Genomic DNA, 14,074 nt, shown 5'->3' on the forward strand with positions numbered 1-14,074 from the left:
ACTGTGGAATCATCAATTTTCGTGGATTCCTGAAATTTTATAGGTTCGTGGGGACGTAATTTCGTGTATTTTCTTATACCTACAAAACGAAATATGACTTCATAACCCTAATATACTATTCGAGGAGGATGTTAATTCGTGGATGAGGGGAACCCACGAAATCCACGAAAATTGAGCCACCACGAAATCTAATGATTCCACAGTATGTATTCCTTCCTTGGGGATTAGCCCAAAGTCCATACAGTCATGTATTACTCAAAACAATGGGAGTTAAAGTTTTGTTTGGCTCCTTTTAATTTTGCCAAAAGAGGGTGTAAGATTGTCATGTATACATATTAAAATGTTTCAAAAATAATAGTACATATTCTTTGTACCTTGAAAAACTTTGTTAAGGTTATGATTGTGTATCAATGGAATTTAACCTGATGGACAGTCTTGCTGACATTTCCTGCATGACCACCCACCAAATTTCTCCAGTTTTCCAAACCTCATCAATTATTTTATAATTTATCCCACTGTCTACTTAAAGATCACTTGCTACAGCAATCCAATTTAAATATTAAGTGATCTGAGGTATGAGTACTGTAAATTCCTTATTTTACGCGAGTACTTAATTCTTCAATTCCGCTGTTTAGTATCAAGCGAGAATATTAAATTATGAGCACCAATTACTTGTTATAATTTTCTATAGTTCAATACTCCCTGAAAAATAAAAGCAAGATTTTAAAATTCGCGATGGTTGCATCTTGCGTTTTTACGCGGAAATTAATTCCTCGCATTTAATTAGGAATATACAGTATACTAGAGATGGATATTATCCCTGCATGCTATCAAGATTGTTTGAACTCACAGATTTATATTAATTTTACATCTACCAAGCATAATTTCCTCTATTTCTTATGGAAACTTAGTTAAGGTGGAAGGCTACATCGTCAAAACATGTCTGACTTCCGTTCGAAACGCCATTGTGTTCCGGATTGATAACATTATGTCGTGGTACAAAATAGCTATACACCGTTTAATTGAACTCTTCTAACTAAGGAGGTGAGATAGGAATGAAATCACCAAAACGCTTAGAAAATATGTCAATTTTCTTCCTGTTTAAAGCTTTTAACTAACATTGATTATCAGCTGTTTTGTACGGAAAACGTGGAATCTAAATAATATACCGTTTCCCTGCTCTGCTGCTATTGGCAACACATTTTTGTCATGTCATCTGCAACAGACAATCATACATATGTGGCGGATTATCGATATAGGTAAGCAGATGTCAAATTTTCATTTAAACTATATATGTATGATGAATATAAAACGAAAGTACCGTAGTACGATCTCTTGAATTGATCCTAACTTCTCAAATTAAAAAAAAACATTTGCAGTAAAAGACTTTCACTGAAACTTTGACATTAAACTAATGTATTTTGATTAAAATAGATACAACTAGGTAGCAATAGCAGTGGAAGCCCGGATTTGCAAACCAAATGAGGGAAAGACAGAATTCTGAAAAGGAGCATGTTTTTCATTTCCACACATGCATGTGTATCACTATGGACATCTAATGTATATATTAATATGCGTATGGTTGTTTTTTATAATTGCTATTGTATATAAAAAAAGTAAAAGGCAGTTTATAATATAATTAACTACTAATATTTTGTTCTGAAGAGTTAAATATATATAATGCATTCATCAATAATATGATTTTTCAGCTTCAAACATTATCATAAGCACTACTTATCTTATATCTACATATTTAACATAAACTTGTTCCTTTTTTACTTTTTCTTCGTGATTTTTATTAATTAAAAAATTGATCCCAAGATATTTGAGACCATGTAAAATAAAGAAAGACAACTCTTAAACAGGATCTTTCATACCAAGATTTTTGCAATAATTAAGTATTTCCTTTAATTTTTCAATTTCATTCAATTTCTTTTCTTCATCCCATTCACCAACGAATATTGTTTATATTTTCAGGTTTTTGTGGGATTTTGTCCAGCAGTTTGCCTTAATAGAATTTTTTTATATTTTAGTTTCATATTTATGTGGATTCCAATAAAAATCATTCAAACTTCATTCATGATTTTTTTGTTTTTCATTTCTAAACTTAATAACATTTCACTTTCATAAGAATTTTAAAACAGGAATGTTTAAAAATGTGATTAATAAGGGGTTATCTGGAACCAGACTGATATTTTAAAAATTCTCTAGAAAATAGTGTATTGTATTTTGAGGTATATTATTGTTGAATACTGTGCCTAGTATTGGTAACAAATGCATGCAACAAAAATCTCCTACACTTATTTGGTGTAGAGATCCACCTTAATTCATAGCTCTGTAGAAACAGACAGACTGAAATCTACACGCCCTATTTATCAATTGGTCGAAATCTACAGCGGCTGAAAGTGACAGGACTGAAATTGACACGCCTTGTTTATCAATTGGTCTGAACCTTCAGCGACCTTAGTAAAATCCCAAACTGCACGAAATAATCATGACGATGCCAGACTCAAAGTCTCACAGGAGTCGATTTTGCTGTTTCCTTTAGCTAACGTACTTTTGTACATTAACAGTAATTTAGTGAATTTTACTAACTTTTCATAATCATTCAGTTTATTAATTAGTTAAAGAAAGACGTTAATATAAACAATACAAGAACAGAATTCCTGGGTCCCCCGCCGGTCAAGCAGTATACTAGTATCGACCAAGGCTGATTTTCGAACTTGACCAAAGTATTAGTGGTATAAACTTTTGGTATAAATTTATTGAAAATCCGTCAAAATTTGTAGGCATGAGAGCGCTTACAAGTTCAATTTTTGGATAAAACAGAGTCATTATTGTGGTCAAAGTCCCATAACTCCAACAAAAAGTATCGACCAATGCTGATTTTCGAACTTGACCAAGGTAATAGTGATATAAACATTTGGTATAAATTTAATGAAAATCCGTCTAAATTTGTACACATGAGAGCGCTTACAAAAAAGTGTGACGGACGGACACACGGACGGACGCCCGGCATTTCTATGTCTCTGCTCCGTGTTGCGGCGGGGGACAAAAATGCTTTCTTTGATGATTCATGCGGGTTATGAAGGTAGCGATCATTGCTGGAAAAATTTACATAACTTGCTAACGCGGATTATGTATTGTTCCTGCAATGTTGCTACCTTCATATCCCGCATGAATCATCAAAGAAAGCATTTTATTGTTTAAATAGCCCCAGTGTGAAGCAGGAATGCATAAGCCCAAATTATTCAAGAAACCGAAAACAGTAAAACATTGCATCTGTAGATTCCAAATTAAATGCAAGGAATTAGCTTTTAAATTAGCTTAAAATTTGCGAGAGGCACTTTTTGCGGATTTAAAAATCTCGCTTTTGTTTCTCAGACTAAACTAAATGAAACTATGATAAAATTTTGGCGTTCGCAATTTATATTCTCGTGATTTAATGCAAAATGGTTGAATAACGGAATTAGGTATCTGCGTAAAATAATATAAGGAATCTAGAGTATAACAACCCTGAGCTTAACACCAATTCATGCATGTCCATTTCACTTTCAATACCAAGTGGTTTAAAAATGTATTGAAAACTGATTGGATGTAACAAATTACATTAAATTTATGGTGAATCAAAACTTCTTGCCACTGGTGCTTTGCTTTTACCATGTTTTACAGTACAGTATAGTTTAACAACGTAGCTATATGACAAAATTTACATTTCCCAGTGTCATTGTCTATAATATTACCAAAAATCGATTTTGCAATTTATTTCCTTAAGGTGGTATGGAACATCTGTCGATATTAATGTGGATTAGATACATGGAAATTAGAACACTTTCACCGGTTTAGAATTTTTAAACAATATTTATCCAAAAATAGCTTTAAATTTGAAATTTTTTGGAGAGGTGAAAAATGTAAAACCCCTAGCGGGATTAGAACTCATGACTTACAGATTCGTAGTAAACCCTCTAACCCACTGCGCTACGCTGTTAAGTGACAATACGGAGAAAGAAACTGCCGATATAATTAGACTTCATTTTAATATTGTTTCTTTCAATAAACAATACATCACAACATGGAGGTGTCCCATACCACCTTAAATTAACACTCTCATTGTAGAAAAATATTTTCCAAGTACTAGATAAAGGAAGAATAATTGGAACCTACCATTCTGTCATAAGGCACTGATCGGTCATAAGGCACTTTCACTTTGAGCTTGATTTTCCCTCGATTTGAGGCACTTAGTAATTTTTGTCTAAACTGAAACAAAATTAATTTTGTAATGTTAGCTAAATTTTGTATATCTCTAGAAAACATTCATCATTAACTTTGAAAATGAATAGAGCTTGACTTATTACAATGCTTTATAAGTACATGCATATTCAAAATTTAAGGAATTTAGGTGCTAAGTTTTTATTCAATCTTGCCAAAAAGCTTTTGTACACTGACACACCCACACTAACACAATCAGTGATGCTATATCCCCTCTAAGGGGATACTGTGGTTTCATTAATATTCAAGGGTATCAATTTTCGTGGATAAAGTGAAAAAAACAGTTTCAAGGATACGTAAATTCGTGGCCAATGACCCTATCAATGCAAAGTGTGAATAGAAATGGCACTTCAATGAACATTTAATTTCGTGGATCAACTAAACCACGAAATCAACGAAAAATGGTATTCAACGAATATTGATGAAACCACAGTAATAAAACCTGTGGAGTGAGGAAATATAGTTCCCGTACCTCGTGTAATTCTTCATGATCTACAGCGTACTCCATCTCTGTGATGTCAATGGTGTTAAAAAAGGGACGGAACTCCTTCTCAGCTGATGTGCTTCCTTTCTATCAAAGGATACATCATCAACATCTATACATTTCTGCATAATCATATAATGTAAAAAAAAATTCTGAACTATAGGTATAGTAGCATAGCTTTTCTGTCCAAACCCAATACTAAAATGACCAAAAAATGACAAGAAATTGTTTTCAGGTTGTGTTTCAGTACAGATTTTTTTAACGTAAATATCGATAAAATCATTTTTTAAATTCAAAAAAAACTTTTTTAATTGCTTTTCTTTTCTTTTAACATAAAAAACAAAACTTAAAGCTCACACAAAATTTGTATCAATTCAAAAACTAGACATTGTTGGATTTAACCCATGACCAGTTTTGAATACGCTTACGAGACAGCATAGACATGGGTTTCAGAAAATGAAAGCTTGCAAATATGGAGCCAATTGAATGGCACTCTACTTACTATCTTATGGTACATGGGCTTCATGTTGGGATGAAACAGTACATATCCGTGGTGAGTGTACATAAAGGTGTAGGCGTTGGCCCCAAGCTTGCCTTTGGGCACCAGATTGGTGATTTCTTGGATTGGTATGTCTGTCCCCATCACCCCCAATAATCGCCCACCAGTAGCCTAGTAGATTAACAGAGATCATCGTGCAAACACAGAAAGGAAATTGTTTGATGGTAAACTCAGCATAATTGATCGACAAAATTTCCCTGTCTTAGAGAAATGTAAAACTTTGGATAGTCATATACCAAAAAATCAAAACTACCTTAACCCTGGGAAGTAACCGGTAGTTCTTAGGCAAAAATACAATGCAACAGTCATTATCATTTTGTATATTATTTCATTATTTTGCTGGAATTCAAAAAAGAGAGTTACTCAAATGTTTAAAAGAACTTTTCATAAACTTACCGATGAATTACTGGTGTCAAACACTGGCATGGACACGGAGATAACCAGGCCCACTCCCTGTCAATCAAAAACAACGAATAAGAGGAATGCTGCCAATGAGTCACTTACTGAAGCTCAACACAAATTAACTACCAATTCTATGCATTTGTTGTCAACTTCAACATTTCCCACACAGGGTGTTCAACAGAGTTGGTGTTTGTTTTTATATTTCAATTTCCTTCTGATGGGCATGAATGCAAGTGTCAGCCCCCCTCTCCTTAACCTGCATACCGTAACTTTACTGCATGTAATGCATTTAAGTTTAAAATTTTAGCTCTCACTAATTTATCTTACTATCGTTAAAATGAAAAGTGGAGAAAAAAAACTTAAATAAAAAATCAACACGTGAAATAAAGTTTGGAGAAGCCCAAAAACGAATTAAAAATCGGCTAAATAATAAATTCCACAAAAGCTGGACTTAGTATTGCAAATAATTCATTTTAAAACTTTCTAGGAGTGCTTCAGGCAATTTTATGCCGACATTAATTTCTCACATATAATTAGGAATGGAAAGTATGTGTACCTCCCTGAGGTTCTGTGTAACCTCCGTCGTATAATCTGTGTACACCGGTGTCCATTTAGGGGTTCTAGAAAGACCGCCTTCTCTGTGGGCCATCCCCATTGGACGACTCAACACTCGAAGATAATACTGAAAAAACAGCACTAGAGTTGAAGAATGCTAAATAAAAAACACTCCCAGATCATACTGAAAAAAATTGAAACAATTCCATGAACCTCTCGTAAATAAAACCAGGATCATATTTTCAAAACCTTCATTTATTTAAAATATATGCAGGACACATTAGACAATTCTTTGGAGAGATTTTTGGAAAACGTGGTGGGGGTTGGATTGAGGAACCAATTCAAAATCATAAAGGAAGTGAGTTAGATTAAAACAATTCTAAAGAGGTACTGTACAAATTGATAAAATATTGTTTGTCTGTAAATCCATTTTATCTCCTCACTGGAGCAACAATAAATGAGTAGCTTTAATTTGTTTTGATACTATGTTGGGCTATGAAAAAAAATTCCATTCATAAAAATATTTACATAGAAAGGAAATAAGTTCCAATTGCTACGATTAACTCAGTCTGATTTTCATGAAATATTGATGTATTTATTAAAATGAATTTGAATGAGATTTCATTCCCTACCAAATGGGATAAAACAGAGAACATGGAAACTGGACAGCCTGCCTCATTCTTGATCAGACGCTGATTGCATTGATTAGCTCTCTTTGATGAATCTCGGAGCAGAGAATCGTGAAAATGCCCGCCTTATAATTATTAGCACACAGCCCAAATGATATACCTACATGTCTCCATCAGCGACTGATCGCCTTGTAATCTCAGACAGAATTTAGCGCGTTTATCGCTATTGACACCAAATCAACATATTTCCAGATAAATGACATACCCAGGGGACAATTCACGATTCCTTTGTTCTCAGAAATGACTATCCTACAGAGGCATTTTGCAGACTTAATCTGTCCACCATTGTGAAATAGAAATAAATGAGTGGAGTTTGAGAGAGAGAGATGAGAATGAATTTTGACTTTTTACCCCCTCCCTTCTTGATTAAATGCAGCAATTCCCAATATTCAGTTGCAAAATCTTCCAATCTCTCTGCTTCTCTTAATTTGATTCTTGGTGTCGCAAAGATTTTCTCATTATGAAAGCCTTTCTAGTCGCAATCACAAGTGGTTTTACATTTAATCATTTCCACATGCTTCTAAGTCTCATTTGATGAGAAAATTACTTTTCCATCCCTATCTCTTTCCTGTGTTAAATATCCAAAAGCATTAATTGCATTTTTCTGTTAAACACCTACTTTTACATCTGGTCTGATACAGATAATGACTGTCAGTCTGTATTGCAATTTTTGTTCTTAATGAAGTATAGTCATGTACATAGTTTGTGTTTTGGAAATATCAAGGTGTCATCTGCATCATTTTATTGATTTTATTATACAAACAACATATCATCATAAAGCTGATAAGATTGTTCATTTGTGAGAAAACCTCACAATTAGGGTACATTTCATAAAATTTTAACATGGGGATCCAATGACATTATTACCCAGAAAGCCTGCAGAACAGTAGCACCACAAGAAACTGGGAAATACGGACCATTGAGTCAGTTCCATCCATACAAAAAACAATATATTTTTTGTGCAAAAAATTTTTTGGAATATAGTTTATGAATCTTGTTCTGGGAAAGTTTTAGAACCTACAGTAATGTATAAGATTACAATTGTTCTGAGTATGACTAAAATTGCACTAGACTAAATGTTAAACTTAAAATCCACTAGTGTTTAATTTAAAATCCACTTGTGTTTAACTTAAAATCCACTTGCGTTCAACCTAAGTCAATCCATGCAAACATTCAATTTACCTGAACACTTTCTTGTACATCTGCCAGTGTTGAGATGTGAGTGTAATATCCTATTAAAAAAAATCCTCAGAGTTAACATTTCAGGTATTTAAATCATTAAGGATGTCAAAATTTTTTTTTATTGAATCTACTATCTCACATTTTTGCTTCAAAGTATATTCCTTTAAGTATATGTAATTTAAATATATACTCTATACAGGGAAATATTTGCCCCCGTCTTATTTCCACCCCTTAGTTGCCCACTTTGTCCTTTTTAAAAATTTAAAACTGGGCAAATTCTAATATCTCAACTTATCTCTCTTCAAACACAACTGGCGTGTCTGGGCGAATTCAAGATGGGGCTAAACTGTTTGCAAGTGTAGAAGGGCGAAAATTACAAAGGGTGAAAATAACCATGTATACAATACTGTGGTTTCATCAATCTTCGTTGAATACCAATTTTCGTGGATTTCGTTGATAAGTTGATACACTAAATTAATTGTTCATTGAAGTGCAATTTTTATTAACATTTTGTACTGATAGGATCGTTGGCCACGAATTTACGTATCCTTGAAACTGTGATTTTCACTTTATCCACGAAAATTGATGCCCTTGAATATTAATGAAACAACAGTATTTATTTTCAAACAATTCATGTTTAAGGTGCCACTATTTCTGAGACATTATCTTTTTATCACTGAACCAAAAATTGATTTTTGTTCTCTGAGGTACTATCAAAGGGTCTTCTATTTCATACTTTATTAGTCATACCACAGAAAATGAGTATTGGGAATTCGGTGTATAATTATACTTTGGGCGAATTTCTCAAAAGAATACAATGAAGCAGTCAGTGCATGGTCAAAGGGGACCCTGCTTAATTTCTATCTTTTAGCAGCTTAATTGAATGCCCAGGTCTCAGCTGTCTTCTCTCATGTTTAAACAAAACTTTGAAGTTCTTATACAAAGGAAGAAATTCATTCACCCCAATAATTACCTTTGTTGGCACAGGCCATCCATTTGGCGTACCTATTCTCCTTTACTTCCCGACCAACCAGAAAAGAAAACAGCCTCACCTAAAAAAGATGTTACTTTAGATTCTAATTTATCCAACACATGTACTTGAGATAAAATGACATCAAAATATTTCATCAAATATAACATAGGCCACACCAATATAATTTCTTGTTCGTCGGACCCCACGCACTTGTCTTTAAATGATTAAAAACTATACAAATAATATTATTATAAATTTCCCGCATCCAGGAAATTTTGCCATGCTTTCTGTTCTATGTCTGCTCTTTTTTTCACATTTTTTAATAGTTTTAATTTATAAATCAGAAACAAGTAGAAGAAATATTACTGTCCCATCAAATTTATTTAATATGTAACCCCTTAAAATTTTATGCTAAAAAAAAAAATATTTTTTTCTTTTAATCGCTCGCCCGCTTGTACCCTTTTCCATGGAATGTCAGATGAACAAGAAATTATATTGGTGTGGCCATAACAACATGGCGGCACAATTTAATATAAACTGAAAAAATATTTCCAGCTGTTTAAGATGGATCAACATGATAATCAAAACAAATATCGTTTTTCCCTCTTGGACATTCCCTTCCCCATAAAAAAAGAACAAATGGTAGAAAAAAAGAGCAAAATACTAAATGGCCAATGTTGTGTCATAAATTTTCGCTCTCAACAGAATGCCTTGCATGATGTCTGCCTTCATAGCGTGAAAGACTCACACCCTACCAGTGAGTTCATCTATATACTATTGCCAAGATTTCATTCCCGCAAGGCGAATAATTCCAATTTGCCAAGTTTATATGGACAAAAATAAGTTATTATAGATTTTTTTGTCTACTTCACTTTCTCACTTGTTGTCAGTCTTCGTTTTTAGATTTTGCTAAACACTTTCCAGACCTAGTAATAATGACCCTCTCCGGGGACTAATAATGCACACGCCAACGTCATAGCACTCTTTACGAACATAAAAATTAGAACTATATTGCATCTACTCCAGTAGAAAAAAAAAACAATTATGAATGAGATTTTCATAACTAAATCCCTGAGGAAATTAGAACCCAAAGTATAATGAAAATAGAAAAAAAACCAACTCGTCCTTCATTTAAGACCACAAACATTCTATCAACTCACCGTTTTATTTGGCCAATTGTGTGTTTCAAAGATTTCTTTATATGTTTCTGACGGTCCGTCTGTGATCACCATTATGGCCTTGTTGCATTGTTCTTGTCCTTTTTTTTTCTGCGAGAAAAAATTTAAAAAATCGTAACCACGACCGCAACCAAAATGATTTCGGAACATTGCTCTCTAAGTAATTGGACCTTGCTGTTAAAGCGGCTTTAACCAGAAAAATGTGATTCACTTATTTATAAGCCAAACCTTTTACAGGGTATTGATATCCATTTTTGAATACCAAGGGAATCTCAGGGGTATACTTCTCTTGATTACGCTCCAATATCAAAGATATAACAAATATTTCTCAATCATCACTGTTCTTCAAAGATTTGAAGATCTGATACCCAATATTACATACAATTGTTAACTTTCAAGATTAAGTCATATTTTTCTAGCTTTTTTTATTATTAACCAGCAAAAAAAACAATTTTAACAAATCTTCATTTCTTAAGTGTTTTTAAAAAAATCCCTTGACATATATTAATTATCCATCAGAGCAACAGAGATTAGCCTGAATCAAATAAGAATGTGGCAGTCAGTCCATCTTTAGTTTGATGTCATCTGACAAGAAAATCATAGAATCTTGATTCAAACCCAGACCATGTCTATAATATTCTCGTCACCTCTAGTATATCAAACCACTGTTGTTTTATGTTAAAGTGCACAAATGGACCTCTGACTTGAACACCTTTATATCAAACACTGATCAATGACTCCATAAAAACAAGCACTGACTTATGACTTGAACAGCTTGAACTCCTTAATATCATATATTGACCTCTGACATGAACTTCTAAACTGTATCAAACTTTGTCCTTTGGCATGAACAACTTAATATCAAACACTGATCTCTGACTATAACCCCTCAATAATGAACACCGACCTCTGACTTTAACACCTCCATATCAAACACTGACCTCTGACCTTAACCCCTCCATATCAAACTCTGACCTCTGACCTTAACACCTCCATATCAAACTCTGACCTCTGACCTTAACACCTCCATATCAAACACTGACCTCTGACCTTAACACCTCCATATCAAACACTGACCTCTGGTTTGAACAGCTTGAACTGTTTAGTATCATATATTGACCTTTGACTTTAACACCTCCATATCAAACTTTGACATCTGACTTTTAACATCTCTTTATCAAACACTGACCACTGAACTGAACTGCTTGTCTAATGAACTCTTTCATATATTGACCTCTGGCTTTTAACATCTCTTCATCAAACTCTGACCTTTGACTTGAATGCCGCTACATCAATCACTGACCTCTGACTTGAACAACTTAAATGCCTCTTCGAGTGCCAGGTTCAGCTCCCCAGTGTCTTTCATCTCGAGCTTCTTGAACAGCTTGACAGCTCGCTGCTTGTTCTGTATGTTCGCCTGCATGAGTGTCCCACTAAAACAGTTGTCCAGGTAACGGGGTTTGTCGGAATACTGGAACCGAGTGAAATACTTAAGTTACTGTTATTGCTGAATTTTTGGCAGTAATATGTTTAATTTATCTTTAATTACAAAATTTACATTAACCAAGCTATATACTTTAGTGATTACTTGTGAATCAGAAGATTTACAGTAAGAACAAGCAATTTGCTCAAGTTATTTAATGGAACTTACTGAAACCCAATAGAATCGAGGATTACATATCAAGTGGAAAAAATAATGACTTTTATAACATTACTGACCATTATAACTATCAACACAATTTGTCGTATTGATATTATTTGACACTACTTGCGCTAGAATATGATGTCAATATGACTCAAAATTGGATAATATCAACGAGACTTACCGTTATGATATTGAAGTGGTCATCGTCACTAAGTGTCTCTAGCAGTTTCTGAATGGTTTTGACGGTGATAATCCGTCGACGACCTTTCATGCTTCCGCTGGTGTCCACCAGTATCACCATGTTCTTGGGAGAACTGGCTGCCTTAATGTACCTTTTAAGGAAACACAGTACACAAATGACAGATGTAGTTTTCCTGTATGTGATAAGTTAAGCACTCAGAATTTGGAGGAAAATCCACTCAAAACAGGACATTTACATTCAATATGATTCCAAAATTTACTTGGTCAGAGTTAAGATCATGGGTATATGTGTGCATGGGTGGGTGGAAGTATTAGGAAAAGGGGAGGGGGGGGGGGGCAAATGTTAAAGAATTAATCTGACCATGCCTTTAGATTAATGAGAAAAACGCTTAGGATCTTCTTGGTTTCCTTTATAGTTTTCAGTCTTTCATCTTAATACACGTTCTTCATATAAAATTGGGTCTAAAACTCCTTTAACTAGTAAACCTTGATATTCTCATTTAGAAATTTTTAAAACGTCATAAAACCTATCGGCAACCATTTTGACTGGCCATAATAACCTTAATCATAACTTACATGCTTAGCCCATTTTGAGGGTGGTATGTCCATGGCTATTTTTGGACTATAATGATCTCCTTAAAACAAAGAGCTTCGCATAAAGAAGCAGTAAATTGTTCATCAATTTTAAAACTAGAATATTTGGATTTTTTTCTTATTAACTGATTCCTATTCTATGGCTAAACATAGAATTTAAAGGTGCATGGATCTGATGGTTAATTCATTGACTTTTCAGCCTCCTTAAATAGTCAAAGCAAGATATACTGTAGAGCAGACCGGTTCTATAGACATATATCTACATTTTTCAGTGTCTTTACCTGTGATGACACCCTGGATGGACTACTTATCCATTTTGTGTTATACAGTCCAATATAACTTCAAATGACGTATAATTGGGGTGCCAGAAGGGTTTGCTTATTTATATTTTAACATTTAATTGTACAATGGCTGAAATATATTAACATATTAACATAAGTAATAAGGAATCATTCTTTGAATATTATGAGGCGAGAATTTTGGTTGGGGCATGATCAAATCTGTCATAAAGCACTTAGGGCTTTAATTGATTTGACCAATTGCCTCGACTGAAATTATCACCTCATAATACTAAAAAGAATGATTCCTTATTCCTTAAATATATAGACTGTAGATACCAGCTTCTGACTCTGCAGTCGTACATGTCCACACTCTCTTCTACGTTGTTCTTCGGCCATTTCACACCTGAGCAAAAAAACACAAAGAAAGAATATTAAAAATATATATCGATCAATCAAGCTGCAGCTAGTTGTGTTGGTGTCAATTCTTTTTATGTTTTATGTCTGTGTTTTTGTCTTTGCAAGGTCTTAAAGTTATAATGCAAATTGTAGTCATATTAGGACAAAAAAAATAGGAATAAATTCTTTAACCCAAAGAGCTCACTAATGTTGTAATGAATTGAATACATTTACTGTCTTAGCATAAACTAAATTCAAAGATTCTTTCTTCTGGTAAACTACTTTTGAATCATTAAATACAGTAAAACACACTTATAACGAAGTGCCAGGGACGGCAATTTTGCTTCGTTTTAAGGGTAATCCGTTAATCCATCAAGTTTACAACATGTAATAAAGTCACAAGGTATGAAAATCTCTTCGCTGTAAGCATCAATTCATTAAAGGCATTTTTCCTGTAACTATGTTTTACTGTAAATATTTGTGGGCACGAGTCTCAACTTTCTTGGTTTTCATAGGTACTTGTTACCAACAAATTAAAACCTAACTTATTATGAAACCACAGATTTTATTACTCATACATGTTAATACCAATTATCCAAGAATTTGAATCCCGAAGTATTTTTTTGAAAATTGACATTCTAAATAAAATTGCCAGCACAAAACTGA

At 33.6% G+C, this 14,074-nt stretch overlaps 1 protein-coding gene and 1 long non-coding RNA gene across 3 annotated transcripts in view; one reads left to right on the plus strand and one right to left on the minus strand.

The window, feature by feature from the left end:
- LOC105319342 (voltage-dependent calcium channel subunit alpha-2/delta-3) overlaps positions 1 to 14,074 on the minus strand; it is a 99,086-nt gene that overhangs the window by 45,076 nt on the left and 39,936 nt on the right. For both annotated transcript variants that reach the window (XM_066082499.1, XM_066082498.1), the window contains exons 7-17: positions 13,349 to 13,415; positions 12,118 to 12,268; positions 11,595 to 11,762; positions 10,274 to 10,381; positions 9,114 to 9,192; positions 8,141 to 8,190; positions 6,271 to 6,396; positions 5,709 to 5,765; positions 5,256 to 5,423; positions 4,742 to 4,840; positions 4,165 to 4,257 (exon numbers count right to left, since the gene is read on the minus strand). In XM_066082499.1, coding sequence (XP_065938571.1) covers positions 4,165 to 4,257; positions 4,742 to 4,840; positions 5,256 to 5,423; positions 5,709 to 5,765; positions 6,271 to 6,396; positions 8,141 to 8,190; positions 9,114 to 9,192; positions 10,274 to 10,381; positions 11,595 to 11,762; positions 12,118 to 12,268; positions 13,349 to 13,415 — 1,166 coding nt within the window. The remainder of the gene's footprint in view (positions 1 to 4,164; positions 4,258 to 4,741; positions 4,841 to 5,255; positions 5,424 to 5,708; positions 5,766 to 6,270; positions 6,397 to 8,140; positions 8,191 to 9,113; positions 9,193 to 10,273; positions 10,382 to 11,594; positions 11,763 to 12,117; positions 12,269 to 13,348; positions 13,416 to 14,074) is intronic.
- LOC136274820 (uncharacterized) lies at positions 912 to 2,322 on the plus strand. Its single transcript, XR_010713234.1, has 3 exons — positions 912 to 1,259; positions 1,435 to 1,560; positions 1,978 to 2,322. It is a non-coding gene; the product is annotated as an uncharacterized lncRNA (long non-coding RNA).

Source organism: Magallana gigas, chromosome 4 (assembly GCF_963853765.1).
Source record: "Magallana gigas chromosome 4, xbMagGiga1.1, whole genome shotgun sequence".
Lineage (NCBI taxonomy): Eukaryota > Metazoa > Mollusca > Bivalvia > Ostreida > Ostreidae > Magallana > Magallana gigas.